Raw genomic sequence first — 20215 nt, forward strand, 5'->3', positions numbered from 1 at the left:
TTCGAGACTGAGCAAGATGAGTCGACGCTCTCTGGCCTCCTTTTCAAAGGCTTCATAATTGGCTCGTCCTGATTCATTGTGCGGCAGACATGCTTTAAACGTTTGCATCGCAGGACCTAATCAATGCATCTAAAGATTTCTAATGAGTTAAGCTCCCCACTCATCCATCTCATCTCCTTTTCTCTTCTATCCTCGCGTGTTAAGTAATCAGTCTCCTGCTCACTTCTCCAATTAGATGTGTGGCTTTTTTTCTCCCCACAGCGGTTGAGTGCTCTCTTGGGAGGAGGTTGGATCGGCTTTTCACAATGGTGGAATATTCTTCTGTGTTTTTTCAAAGCGCCTGTCTCTTTCTTGGTCACCTGGCTTCAAAGGGCATGTGAAACAGCAAAGGAAGGCAAATAGCCTTGGCTATTTAGAGACAGAAGAGGAATTTTGAGTAGGCCAGAGCCAGAGGGAGAACCCCAGGAGGAATGGTGGTGTTAGCAGCAGGGGGTACAGGAAGGAATGGATCGGGGTTTCAATCCACCTTAAGCTACTGCAACTTACAGCCCTTTTGGCTTTTGCCACAGTATTGGCATTGAGGGATTACTACTGAAGTGTATATATAATACTGTTTTTTTCTACTAATTTTCCTTTAAATCCACTTTAGTTGTGCGTTTCTGCACTTTTGAATATAAGGTCCAAAACAATTATTAAACCCTTTCACTGCCCCACCAAGAAAATGTTTTTTGGATTGCATTTCTTAACTCCTAATGTCGCTATAGTTAACACACTCAATTTATTATTATTTTCAACACATCCATCCTCTACACTGTAAAACACAACAGTCAACTAATTCTATTCATTATTTCTACTCATTTGAAAAGAGTTTTGTACTCTGTGTTGAAGGTAATGAGTTCATTAAATACCTCATTACTGCAACTTAAATGGAGTAAGTTCGCAGTACTCATAGAGATTAGTTTTCTTAACTCAAATGGTTTGTAGCAATCGCTTTCCACAAATGGTTTAAGTTGCCTTAACTTATTGGGATTTACCATACTCAGTTAGTTTGAGTTCTCCACTTATTGGGTTTAACTGTGCTCAAATTGATTTGTTTACTCAAATAGATTAAGTTCACAGTAATCATTAGTATTAGTTTTTGAACTTAAATGGTTTATTGCAATCGGTTACCTTAAACGGTTTGAGTTACCTTAACTTTTTGGGTTTTACAGTGTACCAAATGGTAGATGTGTCAGTTTATGGTTAAAGTACCGGTATATACTATGAAAATCAAAAAATATTAAGAGTAGTTAACCAATTTATTTAAAAACAATCGAAATAAAACATTTTTGAACACTAAATCATATTCATTTTTTAAAGTATGCTAAAAATTTAGAAATATTTTAGATTCTCATTTAACATATTTTCTTGTCTTTTTTTTTTTTTTTTTTTTTTACCATAAAACCAAAATCAGGTGTATTAGTGCAACAGGATTATGTTAGTTTGATTTTTTGTAAAACCAACAATGCTGTGTGTGTAAACCATTATTAAAATCATAAAAAGTCATTCTTTAAATTACTTTAACAGTCATTATTTAAAACATGGTCAACCATTTGGTAGAGCAGGCAGTTGAATGGTTTAATGACGGAATATAGAAAACCAGTAAAGGACAAGCCTTTTACTTCAATTAGCTTCAGTCCTGTGATTAAAAAAATGCATCAAAACAATAATGCTTTGTCAAATCAGACTTTTGAAAAAAAAAAAAAAGGAATATGGAAGTTATAGTATTAGAACAAAAATCTCAACTAAAGCAAAATCTCAAAATGAAATATAATAATAAGATGATGTTGTCAAAACTCTAACTCATTGAGATTAGCTCAAACTCATTAGCTCAAGTGTAAATGAATCGGATGTTGCTGTGAAATTTTATTTCAGTTTGATGACTTATTTTTCACTCAAAGAATATTGAGTAGGAGTGGGGGGTTATTTTTATCCTCACAATGAGCACTAGCAAAATAAACCCTGGAAACTTTAGTTTCATGCAGAATTAGTCATATACTGCCAAATAGGTGTCATATGCTACCAAATAGGTGTGTTTATGCAAATTAGAGCAGACTCTGCTGGACAATGCAGATATGCAGTGACAGTAGGAGAGAAGAGTAAGTTATGATTATGATATTTAATTTCAGATGACATAATATCTAAAATTTGACATTTTATATCATGAATAGGATTTACCAAAAGTTATTGTTATATGTTCAGGAGTACGCTCCAACTATCAAGTTATTATAGAGCTAATCTTAATCAGTCTAACAAATGATTTAATTAGTGGTTACTGTATTACCATCTGAATTAACAGGGCTATGTACTTGTCTAAATGTCTAAATGAAGAGTTCAGTTGCCAAAATCTCTAAATGTCGTCTGAAATTTTAATCTAAAATAAGCATTTTTATCTGGTTCCAGTGTTTAGGATCAGTCATTTCACTTTTATGTCAAAGAATAAGTTTTTCAAAGTGAAATTACTCAAGGAGGTAAACAAAGAAGGTTGAGAATAAGGCTTTTTGATGGAAATTTCAGATGATATTAAGAGGTTTTTGCAGTTAAACTCTATTTCTAATAGTTTTAATATATTATTAATAATTAGAATCCATTGAAACAAAGACAGTATGGTACTGTTTATTTACTTATTTTAAGTTATTAGTTAATTAACCTAAAATGTTTGTGAATTAAATTGACTCACTTTTGGGAAGAATGCTTATGCGTTGTTTTAATGAAAACATGTCCAATAAAGGTTGTGAGACTGAAATATTATGTTTAGTAAATCATTCAGCGAGTACTAACAGTGTGCAGTATTGTTGGTTTTCCTTTTGTACACATATACATGGTGATTTTTAATAAAAAATTATTAAAAATGTATTAAAAATATACAGTTGAAGTCTGAATTATTAGCCTGCCTTTTATTATTTTTTTTATTTTTTAAATATTTCCCAAATGATGTTTAACCCTAACAGAGCAAGGAAATGTTCACAATATGTCTGATAATATTTTTTTCCTCCGGAGAAAGTCTTATTTGTCTTATTTCAGCTAAAATAAAAGCAGTTTTTAATTTTTCTAAAGCCATTTAAGGTCAAAATTATTAGCCCCTTTAAGCAATATTTTTTCTGATAGTCTTTAGAATAAACATTGCTATACAATTACTTACCTAATTACCCTAACCCGCCTAGTTAACCTAATTAACCTAGTTAAGCCTTTAAATGTCACTTTAAGCTGTATAGAAGTGTCTTGAAAAACATCTGGTCAAATATTATTTACTGTCATCATGACAAAGATAAAATAGTTCAGTTATTAGAGATGAATTTTAAAAACTATTACGTTTAGAAATGTTTTGAAAAAAATCTTCTCTTGGATAAACAGAAATTATGGAAAAAATAAAAATTGGGGGCTAATAATTCAGGGTGGCTAATAATTCTGACTTCAACTATACATTTTTTTTATATAGTATAGTATATAGTAATGAACCATTGGCAACTGACCACATACCAAAATTATCTGGCATGTACGGTTATGTAGTGTGAGTTGCTGTCTTCAGTTAGAGGTGTGTGAGCAGTGTGTTATTTTGGGCCGGGGGTGCTGGCATGCTAAATTGAGCCGAGCTGCTAAGTGTTGAGCATTAAATTGATATGAATCAATCAGCGGGTGCCTGTGCACAGCTGTGCCCGCTGTGCCATGGCGTGATTGATGGGCACCGGGGCTCTGCCAGATGAGATAGCTGCTTTTTATGCACCACACACAAGATCAGGTTGTAAAAACAGCCAAAAATCATACCTGCGTTGTGCCATCTCATTCCTATTTGACGAGTTTCCTAAAATACACAACAAGCTTTTTGCAATAAAACAGATCAAAGTGCCAAACGTAACCCTAAATTTCTTAACTACCCAATTCAAGGGGAGGATACCAAAACCACTGAGGTTTGTTGGTTAATGGAGAGCACGGCTGAGAAATAAAGATAGCTTTTCAAAATGTTTCTCAGGTTGCCTGTTGCGCCGTTTGAAGTGTTCCCTGAACTTTAAATGTCATTATGTTTACAAACGATAAGAGAAGATAATTGCATTCCTTCATTACACCGCTCTAATGCAAGAAACATCCTCGAGCTTTGATAACCAGAATTGTGAAATACGCCGATACAGGCCGTGTTTCATGCGGACGTTAGTGAACTGAAGCCAGGTGAGATGCTAGTGTGCATAGTTTGGCAGGGTTGCTAGGTGACAATGCACAAGGGGCTCCATTTCATCACTGTCCCTGGTATTTGGCTGCGTGTCATTGGAGTTTTTTCGCCGGTGTGAAGTATCATTGGTGGTGCATAATTAGCAATCAGAGAGTGGCCCGCAGCTCAGTGTGATGGAAAATGAGAACGGGCCAGATGGGGAGCCCTGTGGCACTCCCTCAAAGCAATGCTATGGGGAAGGAGCTAATTTGTCCATTACGGGTGGCATCCAAACTCAGTGTTGAAATCAGCATTACTGAGCTTCACGCTAACCGCTAACACCTCTCTCTTCCTCTTACCCTCCCTGACTTGCTCTCTCGCTCTCATTCTCTGGTACCCTGAAGGCTCCCTTGGGCTTCCTGCGGGCTGCAAAATGAAACTGCAGCACGCGGCTCTTAAGAAGCGTCATATAAAACCATCTGTATATTTGCTTATATTAAATCTTGAGGGTGGCGTGGTGCATACCACTGTCGCATTACAGGAAGAAGGTCGCTGGTTCGAGCCTCAGCTGGGACAGTTGACATTTCTGTGTAGAGTTTGCATATTCTCCACGTGTTGGCGTGGGTGTCCTCCGGGTGCTCTGGTTCCCCCACAGTAAAAAAAAACATGCACTATAGGTGAACTAGGTAAGCTAAATTGTCCGTAGTGTATGTGTGTGAATGAGAATGTGTGGCCATATATCCAAATCACTTCACAATTAAGATGGAGAGAGGGCATACTTGTATTTGTCTCCATAATTCCGGGAGACCGTGAGGTGGCTTGGAGAGATTGTGGTGTATGTTTGACTGAATAACATTGTTGAGAACCGCTGTCCTGGGATTTCCCCAGATTGAGAGAGAGAGAGAGAGATAGGGGTCCAAGCACATTGTCTAGCCTGGCAACAGAATGCTCCCCCATCAGATTTTTATAGGTATTGTGTTTAATAGTGTGGAGGTATGTTGAAGTCAAGAGTAAACAGAGGTATGGTGTGTTTGACTGTTTATAGGGATTTGGTAAGACTCTGACATCTTGGTTTCTGTCTGTTCCCCCTGGGGAGCTCATTCTCTCACTAAATCCTTTTTAATTCAGTAATTTACTTTTAAAAGCTAAAAAAAGTTGAAAAAGTAACTAAAATATTATTACTTCAATTTTTACAGTGATGTGTTACTTTACACGTTACTTAGAAAAGTAATATTATGTAACTCGCATTACTTGTAATGATTACCCCCAATGCTGTAAATCTGTATACCAACAAGTTTCTAATTTGCTAAATGGATAATCACTGGACTGTTTTCAATTACAATCATCAAACATACTCACCGTATCTGCTGATAGATGTCCGGGAGATGCTAGTTGTGGGTGGAATGTTGTAGGAGGACGTCTGCTTGGGCACCAAAGCCACTACACAGCGGTCGGACACCTGTACAAGAAACAAAATGCTCAAGTCAAGCCTTTTTCCTTTTCCCAGTAAACCTTATTTCACAGTGTTTGGTTTCACAGCCTCCTAATATTGAGAAATGTTCAACATAGCGGAGCTCAACTAATGCTGCTTCATTCTGCTTTTGAGGAGTTGTTATTGCTTCAGAATTAAATACATTTTCGCAGAACAGATTCTCAGTACATATCTATTGCTTTTTGAAAATGGTGTGAAATTGTGCGTTTTCTACCCAGTGCCAAAATAAAGCCACGCTAAAGTGCTTGAAAGAGATCTGTTCTAGTTAGAAATGTATAAGGGGTGTTCACGCTGTTCTCAGATCAAATGCACATTAAAGCCTTTTCTTGGGTAAAAGCAGAGTTTCGCCTCTCATGTTTCACTCAGAAAAAAGAATTGTGATTAGACAAGAAACCCATATTTACATATGACAGTCTCCTTCGCAGAGACGCACATCACTCTACAGCGCTCAAAGATGATGGATGGAGTAAAAGAGAGATAGAGAGGGAGTCTCATTGAAATGTATCACTATTGCTCATTAGCTGTTGAGCTGAACTATTACAATATATAGCTGTAAGCTGCAATATGAGTGATCCCAACAGCAAGCAGATATCATTATCTCTCTGTAAGCATTACAAAAATGTGATTATATGAAAATATGTATGTATGTATGTATTTGACAAGCAAAACGACAATTGTGTACTACAACAGGGGCTCCCTAACTTTTCAGCCTGCGACCCCTAAAATAACAATGCCAGTGACTCAAAACTCCCAAACTCCTCTGAGGTGGTTATAAATACGCAAATGTTGCTTATACAACAGTAGGCCTATATAAACACGAGCATGTTGACAACACAAAAAAGTGCAACAGTCTAACAACCATTTAATTTTTATAGCCATTTATTATTTTGTTTAATTTAATATTAACCTCAGCTAAAGAGACGATGTTTACAGCATAAGTCTTTTCTTGGTTTAAGACCGCAATTCTCAATATTCAGCTGTGGCCAATATTTATTTTTAATGTATTTGATTTTCATAAAGGTGTCAGAAAAATTAACCTGGCACTGTAAAATCAATCTGCTGCAGCTGTAATGTGATGTGGATGCTGACAACGGAGGTGAGGATACAAATGCAGAATTTATTAATGGGATGGTAAGGAAAGCAACGGTCAACACAAGGGCAAACAGATGTACACAGGAAATCCAGAGTCGTAATCAAATATTAGGTGATTGGTCAGAAGGCAGGTAGCAGACAGGAGTAAAACAATGGCTAGGGTCTAACACGGCGATACTGTGTAGGGGATTGGTTAGGGAGACAAAGTGAGGCATGGTTCCGCCGAACCTTTGTTAACAAGTTAACTCCATAAGAAAAGGACGTGTGTTAGGCTATACCAAATATTTTGACACTTCGTTCATTTATTCTTTGCTGGAAATTAGAACTGAATTTAGAAATAGTGTTGAAACAAATCTTTGTGCTTAACAAATTTAATTAAATATGTAGGCTAATGGATGTCTTCAGTGCGTACAACAGCGTTTCATTATCCATGAAAGTAAAGGAGTAAAGAGTCAAAATAAAGTAAAAGAAAGTAAAGAGGCTGAATGGAGGAGACTCATTCTTTATCCTCATGCTGCAGATGGTCTGTTTAACTTTTTTCATTAGTGAAGCGTTCAGTTTTTCTACTTACAAAGTCCCCTACGTAAATCGTGAATGTGCCAAGGCGTTATGCAACTGACTCTTAAAGGGAATGTGAGATGATATTCTGATTGGTTTATTGCACATTATGCTCAAAACACACCCATAACTCATTAGGAGAATAAGCAGAGCCCTATTAGACCATGTGCTGGGGTGCAGAGTGTATTTTTACATCCCTAAAATAGTAAAAGTGGATTTAGACATGCCCTTAATGCTTTTGTGCATGCGCTTTAGACTTTGTGCCTAGATCATTAAAATAGAGCCCAACGTCTGCTTTTCTTTAAAAAAAATTGTTATTAAATTTAATATATTTGTGGCAGTATGTTACCAAAAACAAACGATTCGTTAAAAGCAAACGGACCGTAATGTGCGTACATCTTTTCGTTTTAGCACCCTGGTTTTAGTGGCCATCACCTTGCAACTGCTGTATACACAACAGCGGCTTGATGGGGTTCAGAAGGAAAAAAGATAGTGTGAACAAAAACCATCTGGGAAGATGGCAAGGGGGGACAATCAAACTTGGATTCGGTCCAGGCATTTGAACCAATTGTAAAAGCAACCTGAGAGATCCAATAACTAATACTGTTCATATTGCTTATACACAGAGCTATTACTTCTAGCAAATTGAGACTAACCTGGTAAATACTCCTATGTTCCATATTATCACATATTCATTTTAAAGTAAGGAACAAAGCCATGTTAAAAACAGTTGCGCTGCTTCTATCAGTGCTATTGAAAATGGGTCAGCAACTCCATTTTTAAGTCAAAGGTCTCACAGACACTAGTGAACTGGGTCAAGTGCCGCAGATCTCCAGCCAACATAAAGCATCACATTTCGAGTCCATTTCATTTCAGAAAACTTCTCCATCCCTCGTAATGGAGACTATAAGCACCTCCTGAGTTTGTGTGAAGGCTGAGGGTGGTTATGAGTCTCCGCTCTCCCGGCTGATGATGGTGTTACTTTAGCCCCTGTACGCCCCCATAAGCTCCTGTCCTATTAGTGCAGGTTTCTCCTCGGCCGACCCTTACTGCAGGGCGACTAATAGCCTGACTGGAGAGACACTTGAAAGAGACCAGGACTGTGGACAAATCAACCCCAGAGAGACGACCAAGAGGGATGACACTCACAAACCTCTTTTTATAGCTCACTTTCTCTCTCCTGAGATTCTGTTCTCCTGAGCATGGGTTATGGGAAGGCAAAGGTTTGATTTCGACACTGGTGGATACAAGTTTCTCAAACTGATGATAGAGCCTTTACAGTGTTTATAGATTTGGTCACAAATAAAGGCAGTTTTCGCTCGGATGTTACTTTATTTTAGTGCTAGAATTCTGCATATATATATATATATATATATATATATATATATATATATATATATATATATATATATAGTTTAGAACTTTCAGTCTAAATCATTAAAATATCACAAGGATAATCCTGAGCCCTGCAAACAGGCAGGCGGGCCGCCGGTGGGTGCGAGAGTGATAAGGGGTGAGCTTTCCTCATGATAACATTTGCATCGAGCAGACAGCTGACCCGTTTCCCCCCCATGTATCTCTGATCCCCCTGCACTCTATCTGATGCTGATCTGCAAACAAATGCACATTTAACACAGGCAGATTCTGCCTCTTCTTTGAAATATGGCAGGCTTGGCCACGCTAACACTGAGAGCGTGAAATACCTTTGCCACACAGCAGAATGATGGGTGTTCAATAGCAAGCATCACCATACAGATTAAAAACGTAATACTAGAGCTGTTCTTAACATAGTTTATGTTAAAAACATAATCAAAAATGCAATGATTTTAACTGTACATATTATAGATATCAGTATTGTATGTCTAAAATAAAAGTAGTTTATAACTAGAGTCGTATGTCAGACTGTAAGCTGTTGAGCATTGTCAGCTCTGGAAAAGACAGCTTAACCCCCGGCAGTGATCTGTGCCAAGCGCCTTATACTGTGATATACAACGGAGATGTTTATCTCTTTCCTTTTGGAGCCAACAAAGCTTGCTTACACTTATGAGCATCAAGGGTTTCAGCTAAACGCACACACACACACACACACACACACACACACACACACACACACACACACACACACACACACACACACACACACACACACACACACACACACACACAGACACAGACACAGCTGCAAAAGACTCAAATATTAATACAACAGTGAGTTCTGAAAGCCAATGAATCATTCAGTCAGCCGATTCATTCATTCAGGAATAAAACAAGTGGCTGTTTTTATGAATGAGTCAGTAATTTGTGCTATTGAGTTATAAAAAATTATTTTTTCAAGAAATTAATACTTTTATTTATTCAAGGACATGCTAAATTGATCAAAAGTGTCAGTAAAGACCCTACATTTTTAGTTCAATCAATGCTATTCTTTCTGTTTTTGAAAAAAAATGTCATGATTTCCACATAAAATCTTTAAAAAAACTGTAAACAATGCTGGTTTCCACACAATTCCTTCATGTTGCCCCAACACAAATCGATTAAGTTAACCTAATTGATTTACAAATATAAGTGAATTTATCACAAAACAGTTTAGTTGTCCTAAAAAAACCTAAGAATTGTGTTGATGCAGCTCATTTTAAATAAGTAGTTTGAACAAGCAGTTTTTTTTACATGTATATTATACATTTAAATGATTAGAAATGTTAAAAATGACTTTTATTATGTATTCTTTGCTATCTTTTATGACATTTGCTTTTATTTGTCATGCCTCATTTGAACAGCCAATCAGCCAATCAGAACTCTCTTTAGCATCAGAATTGTGTGTACAATTGGCCATGTTGTGTCTGACTATAGTCTAGACAGGCAAAACACTGAAAACTAAGCTGGCTAATGCTGGCCGAGGGCAGACCAGAGGTGTGTCAGGACCCTTAGGCTAAATATATCTGAACAATCTTATTTATTATGACAATGGAAAACAAGCATATCATTTACATGAAGAGGATCAATTTACAGTGGTATGCAAGACTCTTTCACTTTCTCTTAATACATGTGTATGAAAGAATCAGAGCGCTTTCTGCTAAAGACAGCTTGAGCTGATCTTGAGGCTTGCAGTATGTCAAATGCACTATTGAAATTAAAGCCACAATGTGTAATATTTGCCACTAGAGGGTGCATATTCACAACAAACAAAGGCATATTTTGATAAGGCTGCGACTGAGTATGAAATCATGCACTGTAAATCATTTTATGATCAATTAGTCATGACAGCAAATATTTTTTTGTTAATTATAACTTATTAAACCAAGTTAATCATGTTCTGACTTAATTTTATAAGTTAAGTATGCTGTTTTAAGTCAGTTGAACATAATATGTGTTCAATGGACTCATAAGGTTTATTTGATTCAGCTTAAAAAATTAAAGCAGGATTTTTGTTTTAGTGTGAGAGTTTTGGTCTTCATTACATCCTACGTGACTCCTGCAGAAATATTTTTTATGGATGAGCTAAAGTATTCAAAACTTTATGATAGTATGAAGCAGAAAAAGGCTGATAACAATTTAAGCGAAGAGAGTCCAATTAAGAAATTGCTGAAGAGAGATGAGCACAACATCCCGCATCAACAGCCGTGATCACGCGGGGAAGCAGCAGCGCTGTTTTATTATACTAAATACATTTTAGAGTTCTGTTTTAGTTCTGTTATTATGCAAGCTTTAATAATGCACAATATATTGAAGCATCTTTGGTGTTTCCCTGCTTTCTATAAACCGGAAACATTTGGGTTAATTTTACAGTCTAAGTTTGTAAAACATATATAAAACACTGTTCTTGTGTTTTTTGTATATTTTAATGAACAAAAGTCCTACATTTTGCTGGTAAATCAAGAATAGTTTTGAAAATATTATTAATACACAGACATTTTGGCCTGTACTGATAACTGACGCGTAAGATGCTTTGGATAAGCATCTGCTAAATGAGTAAATGTGATATGCACTGTGATATGTCTGACAGATTGCACTATTGTGTCTTTCTTTTCTTAGTCATTGCTTTAAAACATGTTTTTAACACATTTAAATCTGTTTTGACTTGTTGACTTGTTGATTTGATGTTGATCCTGATTTCAAAAACAAATTGTAAATAAATACAGTGTACAGCTGAATTTATTTTAAAGGATTAAAGGGATAGTTCATCCATGAATGAAAATTCTGCCATTGTTTATCTATCATCTATTTGTTCCAAACATGTTTGAGTGTCATTCTTCAGTTAAACACAAAGAAAGATATACTGAAGAATGTTGGAAAAAAAACAGCCAAAGTATTTTTTGTTCCTACTATGGATGTTAATGACTGCTTTTCCATCATTCCGCAGCAGATCTTGTTTTGTGTTCAACAGAAGGAAATAAATAAATGTTTAGTACAACACGAGTGTCCTTTTAAAACTAAACTTCAAAACTTTTAATACTATATATAACTTTTATTCCTTAGTTTTTGTCTTGTTTCTAGTATAAATATCTAAAAATTCTTTAAAAGAATTTTCCAGACTAGCAAAAAAAATTGTTTTCAGAAAAGAAAAGATTATTTTGTTTACCTAATTGGCAGATTATTTAGATTTTTAGGAAAATTCATTTAATTTTGACCTTATTTTTGAAAACTAGAAAATATTTTTTACTTGTCTAGAAAATGCTTCTAGATTTAAAAATATTTAGATATTTAGACTTGAATCAAGACAAAAACCTCCATTTCAGAAAATCTTTCTTTTTTTTTTTTTGGAGTGAAAACTTGCTTAATATGTACCAAAAACCACCTTAAACCAGTTAAACCATATTCTAAAAATAGATTATTTATAGACAGCTTTAAAAAAATTTTCTTAATCATTTTAATCTCTGTGTTGCCTTCCTTCAACCCCTGAATGCTATTAATAATTAAATCAACAACAGTCAAACAGAAAGTCGTAACATAATCCAGATAAATCTAATGTAGGCAGTTCTTTTTCTCTCTCTAGTTAAGTCCAGAAACACATTCCTCTGCAAACTTCAAGTCATTGAAAGCACTGTGCTTTACATTCCTGTGAGATACAGGAGCTAATAATGCACACATTAGCAGCGGCCTCTGTTTATTTGAATTGTTAATGCCAGTCCTCTCGTGCTGCTCCAACAATTTAAATTGGAAATTTGATCGCTATGGTGGCCCCTCAGGGACATGCTGCCAGTCCTCTGTAATGTCATTCAGCCTACGCAAGGTCAAGAGGCTCGCTGATTTTAAGAAAGGGCGGAAGAGTGAGAGAAAGAAGAAAGAGGGCGAGTGGGAGAAGCAGCACAGCCTGGAAAAATAGCTAGCGTTCAGACTGATGGAAAACTTTTATTTTTTCCCCCCTGGCTAGCGCTCTAATCAGCCCCGCGCAATCAAAATGAGCAATCAGCCAGGAACATGGTGACCACAGGTTTATGAAGCCACAGCACGAAACGTTGGAAGGACACAGCTGCTGATTATACTGTCTGCTCTCTTTAAATATACTGCAGCAGATTAGCATATGCGTCGTTTTTTGGGGAGAGGTGAGGGTGCTTGTGTGAAGGGCTCAGGAGTCATGTATTTTAATGCAGTGCTCTCTACGGCTCCCTTACAGCCTTCTGTTTGCACTTCTCTTTCTCCAAACTCTCTCTTCTCCAGTCTCTGTGGGACCAGTAGGGTTTCATATAGAAAAGAGTTAGTATACAGCTCCCTGAGACGGATATAGTTGGAATATTAGTGCACAAATGAAGTGCCTGGCAACCCTGTGATGTGTTTACAACCAATGTGTCAGACTAGATGTTTGGGTAAAGCTATGGAAATTATTTTTGATAATAGCCACCTACTGTATAACGAGTTCCAGAATATTTAGGACATCAGTGCTTAAAAAATAAATATGGAGAAAAGTATTTGATATCACAAGCAGTGAGGCTTTTTTGAAATAAAGAGTTGGTATTATCAGATTGGTTTTGTGAAATTTGTTTTGTTTTACTGTGATTTTATGTTGCATTATCCTTTGTGAAAACTGTACCTAGACTCACTGAAACAAAATGTCAGTTTTTAGGTTGAATAGTGTTTCTACTACTACTACTATTGCTGCGACTACTACTATACACTACCTGACTAAAGTCTTGTCGCCTATCCAAGTCTTAGGAACAACAAATTATAACTTGACTTCTAGTTGATCATTTGGAATCAGAAGTGGCTTATATGAAAGGCAAAGGCCTCTAGATTACGCTTATTTTATCAAAATAAAATATGATCATGCCTTGATTTTTCAGTGATCTGGAATGACAAAGAAAGCATTCTTGCAGGACTCCCAGAGCTCATCAAGATTCTTTGGATTCATATTCAATGCCTCCTCCTTCATCTTACCCCAGACATGCTCAATAATGTTTATGTATGGTGACTGAGCTGGCCAATCCTGGAGCACCTTGACCTTCTTTGCTCTCAGGAACTTTGATGTGGAGGCCGAAAATTGAGAAGGAGCACTATCCTTCTGAACTATTTTCCCTCTCTTGTGGCTTGTAATATAAGCAGCACAAATGTCTTAATGCCCCAGGCTGTTGATGTTGCCATCCACTCTGCAAATCTCTCGTATGCCCCTATACTGAATGTAACACCAAACCATGATTTTTCCTTCACCAAACTTGACTGATTTCTCTGAGAATCTTGGGTCCATGCAGGTTTCAATAGGTCTTCTGCAGTATTTGTGATGATTGGGATGCATTTCAGATGATTCATCAGACAAATGTACCTTCTGCTACTCTTCCAAATGATCAACTGGGGATCAAGTTATAAGTTGATAATAAAAAAAGAAGAAATAAAAAAAGAAGAAAAAATTCAAAGGGGACCTTATAATTCTGACTTCAACCATATTTATATATATCAACAGAACAAACCATCGATATACAATAACTGCCTAATTACTCTAACCTGCCTAGTTAACTCAACAAACCTAGCAAGCCTTTAAATGTCACTTTAAGCTGTATAGAAGTGTCTTAAAAATATCTAGTAAAATATTATTTACTGTCATCAAGGCAAAGATAAAATAAATCAGCTATTAGAAATAAGTTATTAAAACTATTATGTTTAGAAATGTGTTGAAAAAATCTTATCCTCATTTATATCTATATATCTAATGTGTGTGTTTGTAAATCTTATATATATATATATGTATATATATATATATATGTGTATATATATATATATATATATATATATATATATATATATATATATATATATATATATGTATGTATGTATGTATATATATATATATATATATATATATATATATATATATATATATATATATATATATATAAGATATAAACACACACATTAGATATAAGAATTGCTAACACATATTATAATAAAGTCTCATTTAATGCTTTGTCAGTTAACTTTATTTTTATTAACTAATGTTGACAAAATATGAATAAATACTGTAATAAAGGTTTTGTTCATTGTTTGTTCATGTTAGTAAATACATAATAAACTAACATTATAACTAATACAACCTGAAGGGGTTAGGGTTACTTCATTCAGTCTATAATGACATAAAACAAAATTGTGACTATATCTATATATAAAAAACAAAAAACAAAAACATGGACACAAGAAATGTCGTACAACCACATTACTACAACTTAAAATTATTCAAATTAATTTGAATTAAATATTTTACCAGTTTCCAATTAAATATTTTACCAAGATCATAATCAAACATTCAAATCAAACAATTAAAAAAGTATTTTAGAATGTTTATTATATAGTTTATTTGTGTTAAAATAATATTATTGCAAGAGATTTTTTCTCAAACATTTATAAAATTATTTATGCCTAATATGTACAGCATATCAAAGGCTAATATCTTAATATTATTATATAAACATTATGAATTTACACAATTTTCACCAAAATAAAAACAGTATACTTTTTCCTGTGAAAATATAGTTATCATAAAGGCAGTATAAAATGCTATTTTTCCAGCATTCTCTCTCTCTTTGTGTCTCATCCACACGCCGTACATCATGACAGCACATATGATGAGCTCTTTTAGGAGTAATTATGAGTATATGTGTGCGCTTGCCCTGTGGCTTCTCTTCTGGACACAAAAGAGGCCAAATGTGCCCCCTCCTCTCTCTCTTTCTCTGTTATCAGGTACCTGCTCTGACGTGTGCCGTCTCTGCAGTGTCTGAACTAGAGACAAGGTAAAGGCTGTAATTAATCCACTGAAGGTAAAGGACGACCTCCCTCTCTCTCTTTCTTTTTTCACAGCCACACTTAAAATTTTCAGTCTCTGAGCTCAATAATTGTCCTCTATTATATTGTCTTGTGCGCTGTGATTCAGACAGAGATCTGCCGTCTGTCTCCCTGGAGCTCAACACTCACAGCCAGACATTTTTGGAACACTATGAGATATAGGAAATGTTTTCTGTTGAGCTTAATTGTTGTTTCATGTTAAACGGATATACAAAGTTTTTCTTTTGTAGCACATTGACCTTTGACAGGCATTTTTGTAAGAACATGCTTTTCTGATGTTTTCCAGGCACCATGACCAAATTAGTTGCATTTTACTTGTAAGTTACAATAGAAATTGGAAAAAGACTTCTGATTTTGCTATTCTGTCGACAGTATTTATACATGTAAATGACCTCTAGCATGATTAACTGAACTCTCTGCATATGAAATGAGTAACGATGACCAAGTTGTTTAACGCTGATTAATATGTAAATGTAAGCAGCCACATGCTAATACACTCATGGCTGTGATATCAACATGCTAATTGAATTGAATCGTGTTAATGAATTCACTTTAAAAAAATTATATCTTAGTAAGTGTTTATTTCATTATTTGTACAGAAATATATGATAAAAAGTTAGATAAAATATATATGATGTTCTTTTTAATGTTTAGTATTTAGTCATATGAAAAAATCTATATTTATGTGAAAACAGGAACGACAAAAGACCTTCGCAAAGCACTGTATCGCTATATATTGATGTGTTAACTGTGAGTAAATGTAATCGGTCTTAGAAAATTATTTTTTTTGATTATATCTTAGATAAAATGCTTTTTTTTAATTATTTGCATTTTAGTATTACTTTTAAACATATTTCTTTGTAATACCAGTTTTTAGGGACCGAGCACCGAAACGGTGCGTAGGCCCTATTGGAATTGCTCCGTTTATTAGGGACCGAGCACCGAAACGGTGCGTAGGCCCTATTGGAATTGCTCCGTTTTTTATTAGGGACCGAGCACCGAAACGGTGCGTAGGCCCTATTGGAATTGCTCCGTTTTTTATTATTATTATTATTATTATTCCGCCCCCAACCGGGGCACTTTTGAGGGTCTAAACATGCCCGAAAACTCACGAAATTTTTGCACACACACCAAACGCGGTGTAAATGGCTGGGTTTTATGGGTTTCGGAAGTGGGCGTGGCTAAATGACTCGACAGCGCCACCTAGAAAAATTAAACGGACGAGCCCCCGATCCACGAATCATGCACATGCACGCAAAATGGCACACACCTCAAACATGCCAAAACATACGAAAAAGTCTCTTGGAGCCATATCTCAAACCCAACAGGAAGTCGGATATTTTTGACTTCCTGCGGCGAAAAAGTGGCGTTTTTGCCTTTTCCAGGCGTTGTATTTTAACGAACTCCTCCTAGGAATTTTATCCGATCGACACCAAAATTGGGTTTTGTCATCTAAAGGCCTTGGCGATGTTAAATTGCGAAGCTTTTGAGTTTTCGTCGATGGGCGTGTCCGTGGCGGCCTCGCAAACTTTGACGATTCGCCACAAAACAGGAAGTCGTTATAACTCAGCCATGCATTATCCGATCTGCCTCAAAATTCACACGCTTGATAAGCGTCCTGACCTGAACCCGTTTACATGCCAATATCCAGATACAGGTATAGCGCCACCTGCAGGCCACAGGAAATGACATGATTTACGGAGTAATAAACTCCTCCCACAAATTTTATCGTATCAGCACCAAAATTGGGTGGTGTTATCTGAAAGCTCTAGCGATGATATATTGTGAAGATCTAGAGTTTTCGCAGAGGGGCGTGTCCGTGGCGGTATGACAAACCTCAACGCTTCGCCATGGAACAGGAAGTCCTTATAACTCAACCACACAATGTCCGATCTGCCTGAAACTTCACATGGTTGATAAAAGTCCTCTCCTGAACACATCCACATAAAAATATTGAAGTAGGCGTGGCAAAATGACTCGACAGCGCCACCTATAAAAATTAAACGGACGAGCCCCCGATCTACGAATCACGCACATGCACGAAAATTGGCACACTCCTCAAACAGGCCAAAACATACGAAAAAGTCTCTTGGAGCCATATCTGAAACCCAACAGGAAGTCTGATATTTTTAACTTCCTGCGGCAAATAAGTGGCGCTTTTGTCATTTTCAGGCGTTGTATTTTAACGAACTCCTCCTAGGGATTTTATCTGATAAACACCAAAATTGGGTTTTGTCATCTTAAAGCCTTGGTGATGTTAAATTGCGAAGCTTTAGAGTTTTCATCGATGGGCGTGTCCGTGGCGGCCTCGCAAACTTTGATGATTCACCACAAAACAGGAAGTTTTTATAACTCTGGCATGCAATATTCGATCTGCCTCAAAATTCACACATTTAATAACAGTCCTGACCTGATCAGGTTTACATCCCACTATCCAGATACAGTTATAGCGCCACCTGCTGGCCACAGGAAATGACATGTTTGACACTGTAACAAACTCCTCCCACAAACTTTCCCGTATCAGCACCAAAATTGAGTGGTGTTATCTGAAAGCTCTAGCGATGATATATTGTAAAGATCTAGAGTTTTTGCAAAGGGGCGTGTCTGTGGTGGCATGACAAACCTCAACGCTTCGCCATAGAACAGGAATTTCTTATAACTCAACCACACAATGTCTGATCTGCCTGAAACTTCACATGATTGATAAAAGTCCTCTCCTGAACACATCCACATAACAATATTGAGTCAGTCATAGCGCCACCTGCTGGCAGAAGGTAGTTTGGCTTGTAACTCGGCCACACAATGTCAGATCTGCCTAAAATGTCACATGGTTGATGAAAGTCCTCTCCTAAACACATCTACATAATAATATTGAGTCTTTCATAGCGCCACCTGCTGGCAGAATGTAGTTTGTCTTAAAACACAATCTCCACACAATCTCTGATCTGCCTGAAACTTCACATGGTTGATAAAAGTCCGCTCCTGAACACATCCACATAACAATATTGAGTCAGTCATAACGCCACCTGCTGGCAGAAGGTAGTTTGGCTTATAACTCAGCCACACAATGTCCCATGTGCCTGAAACTTCACATGGTTGATAAGATTCCTCTCCGGAAGACATCTACATGCCAATCTTAAGTCACAGTTATAGCGCTACCTGCTGACAGGAGGAAGTTTGGCATAAATCTGTGATTTTCTTAGATTTTTTTTATATATTGGCTTAAATTATTATTGTTCGCTGTTCTCTGTCATCGTAAGGTCACCAGGCGGCGGTGAGCCCGGGTGCGAGGTCCCTATCATCGCTGCTTGCAGCTTTAATTATTATTATTATTATTATTATTCCGCCCCCTATCGGGGCACTTTTGAGGGTCTAAACATGCCCGAAAACTCATGAAAATTTGCACACACACCAAACGCGGTGTAAATAGCAGGTTGATATGGGTCTCGGAAGTGGGCGTGGCAAATTGACTCGACAGCGCCACCTAGAAAAATTAAACGGACGAGCCCCCGATACACGAATCACACACATGCACGAAAATTGGCACACACCTCAAACATGCCAAAACATACGAAAAAGTCTCTTGGAGCCATATCTCAAACCCAACAGGAAGTCGGATATTTTTAACTTCCTGCGGTGAAAAAGTGGCGTTTTTGCCATTTCCAGGCGTTGTATTTTAACGAACTCCTCCTAGGGATTTTATCCGATCGACACCAAAATTGGGTTTTGTCATCTAAAGGCCTTGGCGATGTTAAATTGCGAAGCTTTAGAGTTTTCGTCGATGGGCGTGTCCGTGGCGGCCTCGCAAACTTTGATGATTCGCCACAAAACAGGAAGTCGTTATAACTCAGGCATGCATTATCAGATCTGCCTCAAAATTCACACGCTTGATAAGCATCCTGACCTGAACACGTTTACATGCCAATATCCAGATATAATTATAGCGCCACCTGCTGGCCACAGGAAATGACATGATTTACGGAGTAATAAACTCCTCCCACAAATTTTTTCGTATCAGCACCAAAATTGGGTAGTGTTATCTGAAAGCTCTAGCGATGATATATTGTGAAGATCTAGAGTTTTCGCAGAGGGGCGTGTCCGTGGCGGTATGACAAACCTCAACGCTTCGCCATGGAACAGGAAGTCCTTATAACTCAACCACACAATGTCCGATCTGCCTGAAACTTCACATGGTTGATAAACGTCATCTCTTGAACACATCCACATAACAATATTGAAGTGGGCGTGGCAAAATGACTCGACAGCGCCACCTAGAAAAATTAAACGGACGAGCCCCCGAGCTACGGATCACGCACATGCACGAAAATGGGCACACACCTTAAACATGCCAAAACATACGAAAAAGTCTCTTGGAGCCATATCTCAAACCTAACAGGAAGTCAGATATTATTAACTTCCTGCGGCGAAAAAGTGGCAATTTTGCCATTTCCAGGTGTTGTATTTTAACGAACTCCTCCTAGGGATTTTATCCGATCGACACCAAAATTGGGTTTTATCATCTAAAGGCCTTGGCGATGTTAAATTGCGAAGCTTTAGAGTTTTCATCGATGGGCGTGTCCGTGGCGGCCTCGCAAACTTTGATGATTCGCCACAAAACAGGAAGT

General features: G+C 36.9%; 1 protein-coding gene across 21 annotated transcripts in view; it reads right to left on the reverse strand.

The window, feature by feature from the left end:
- plxna2 (plexin A2) overlaps positions 1-20215 on the reverse strand; it is a 775091-nt gene that overhangs the window by 19872 nt on the left and 735004 nt on the right. For all 21 annotated transcript variants that reach the window (XM_087307494.1, XM_087307492.1, XM_087307488.1 and 18 more), the window contains one exon: positions 5543-5642. In XM_087307494.1, coding sequence (XP_087163620.1) covers positions 5543-5642 — 100 coding nt within the window. The remainder of the gene's footprint in view (positions 1-5542; positions 5643-20215) is intronic.

Source organism: Danio rerio, chromosome 23, assembly GCF_052040795.2.
Source record: "Danio rerio strain M-AB ecotype USA chromosome 23, GRCz13ab, whole genome shotgun sequence".
In the NCBI taxonomy this organism is placed as follows: Eukaryota; Metazoa; Chordata; class Actinopteri; order Cypriniformes; family Danionidae; genus Danio; species Danio rerio.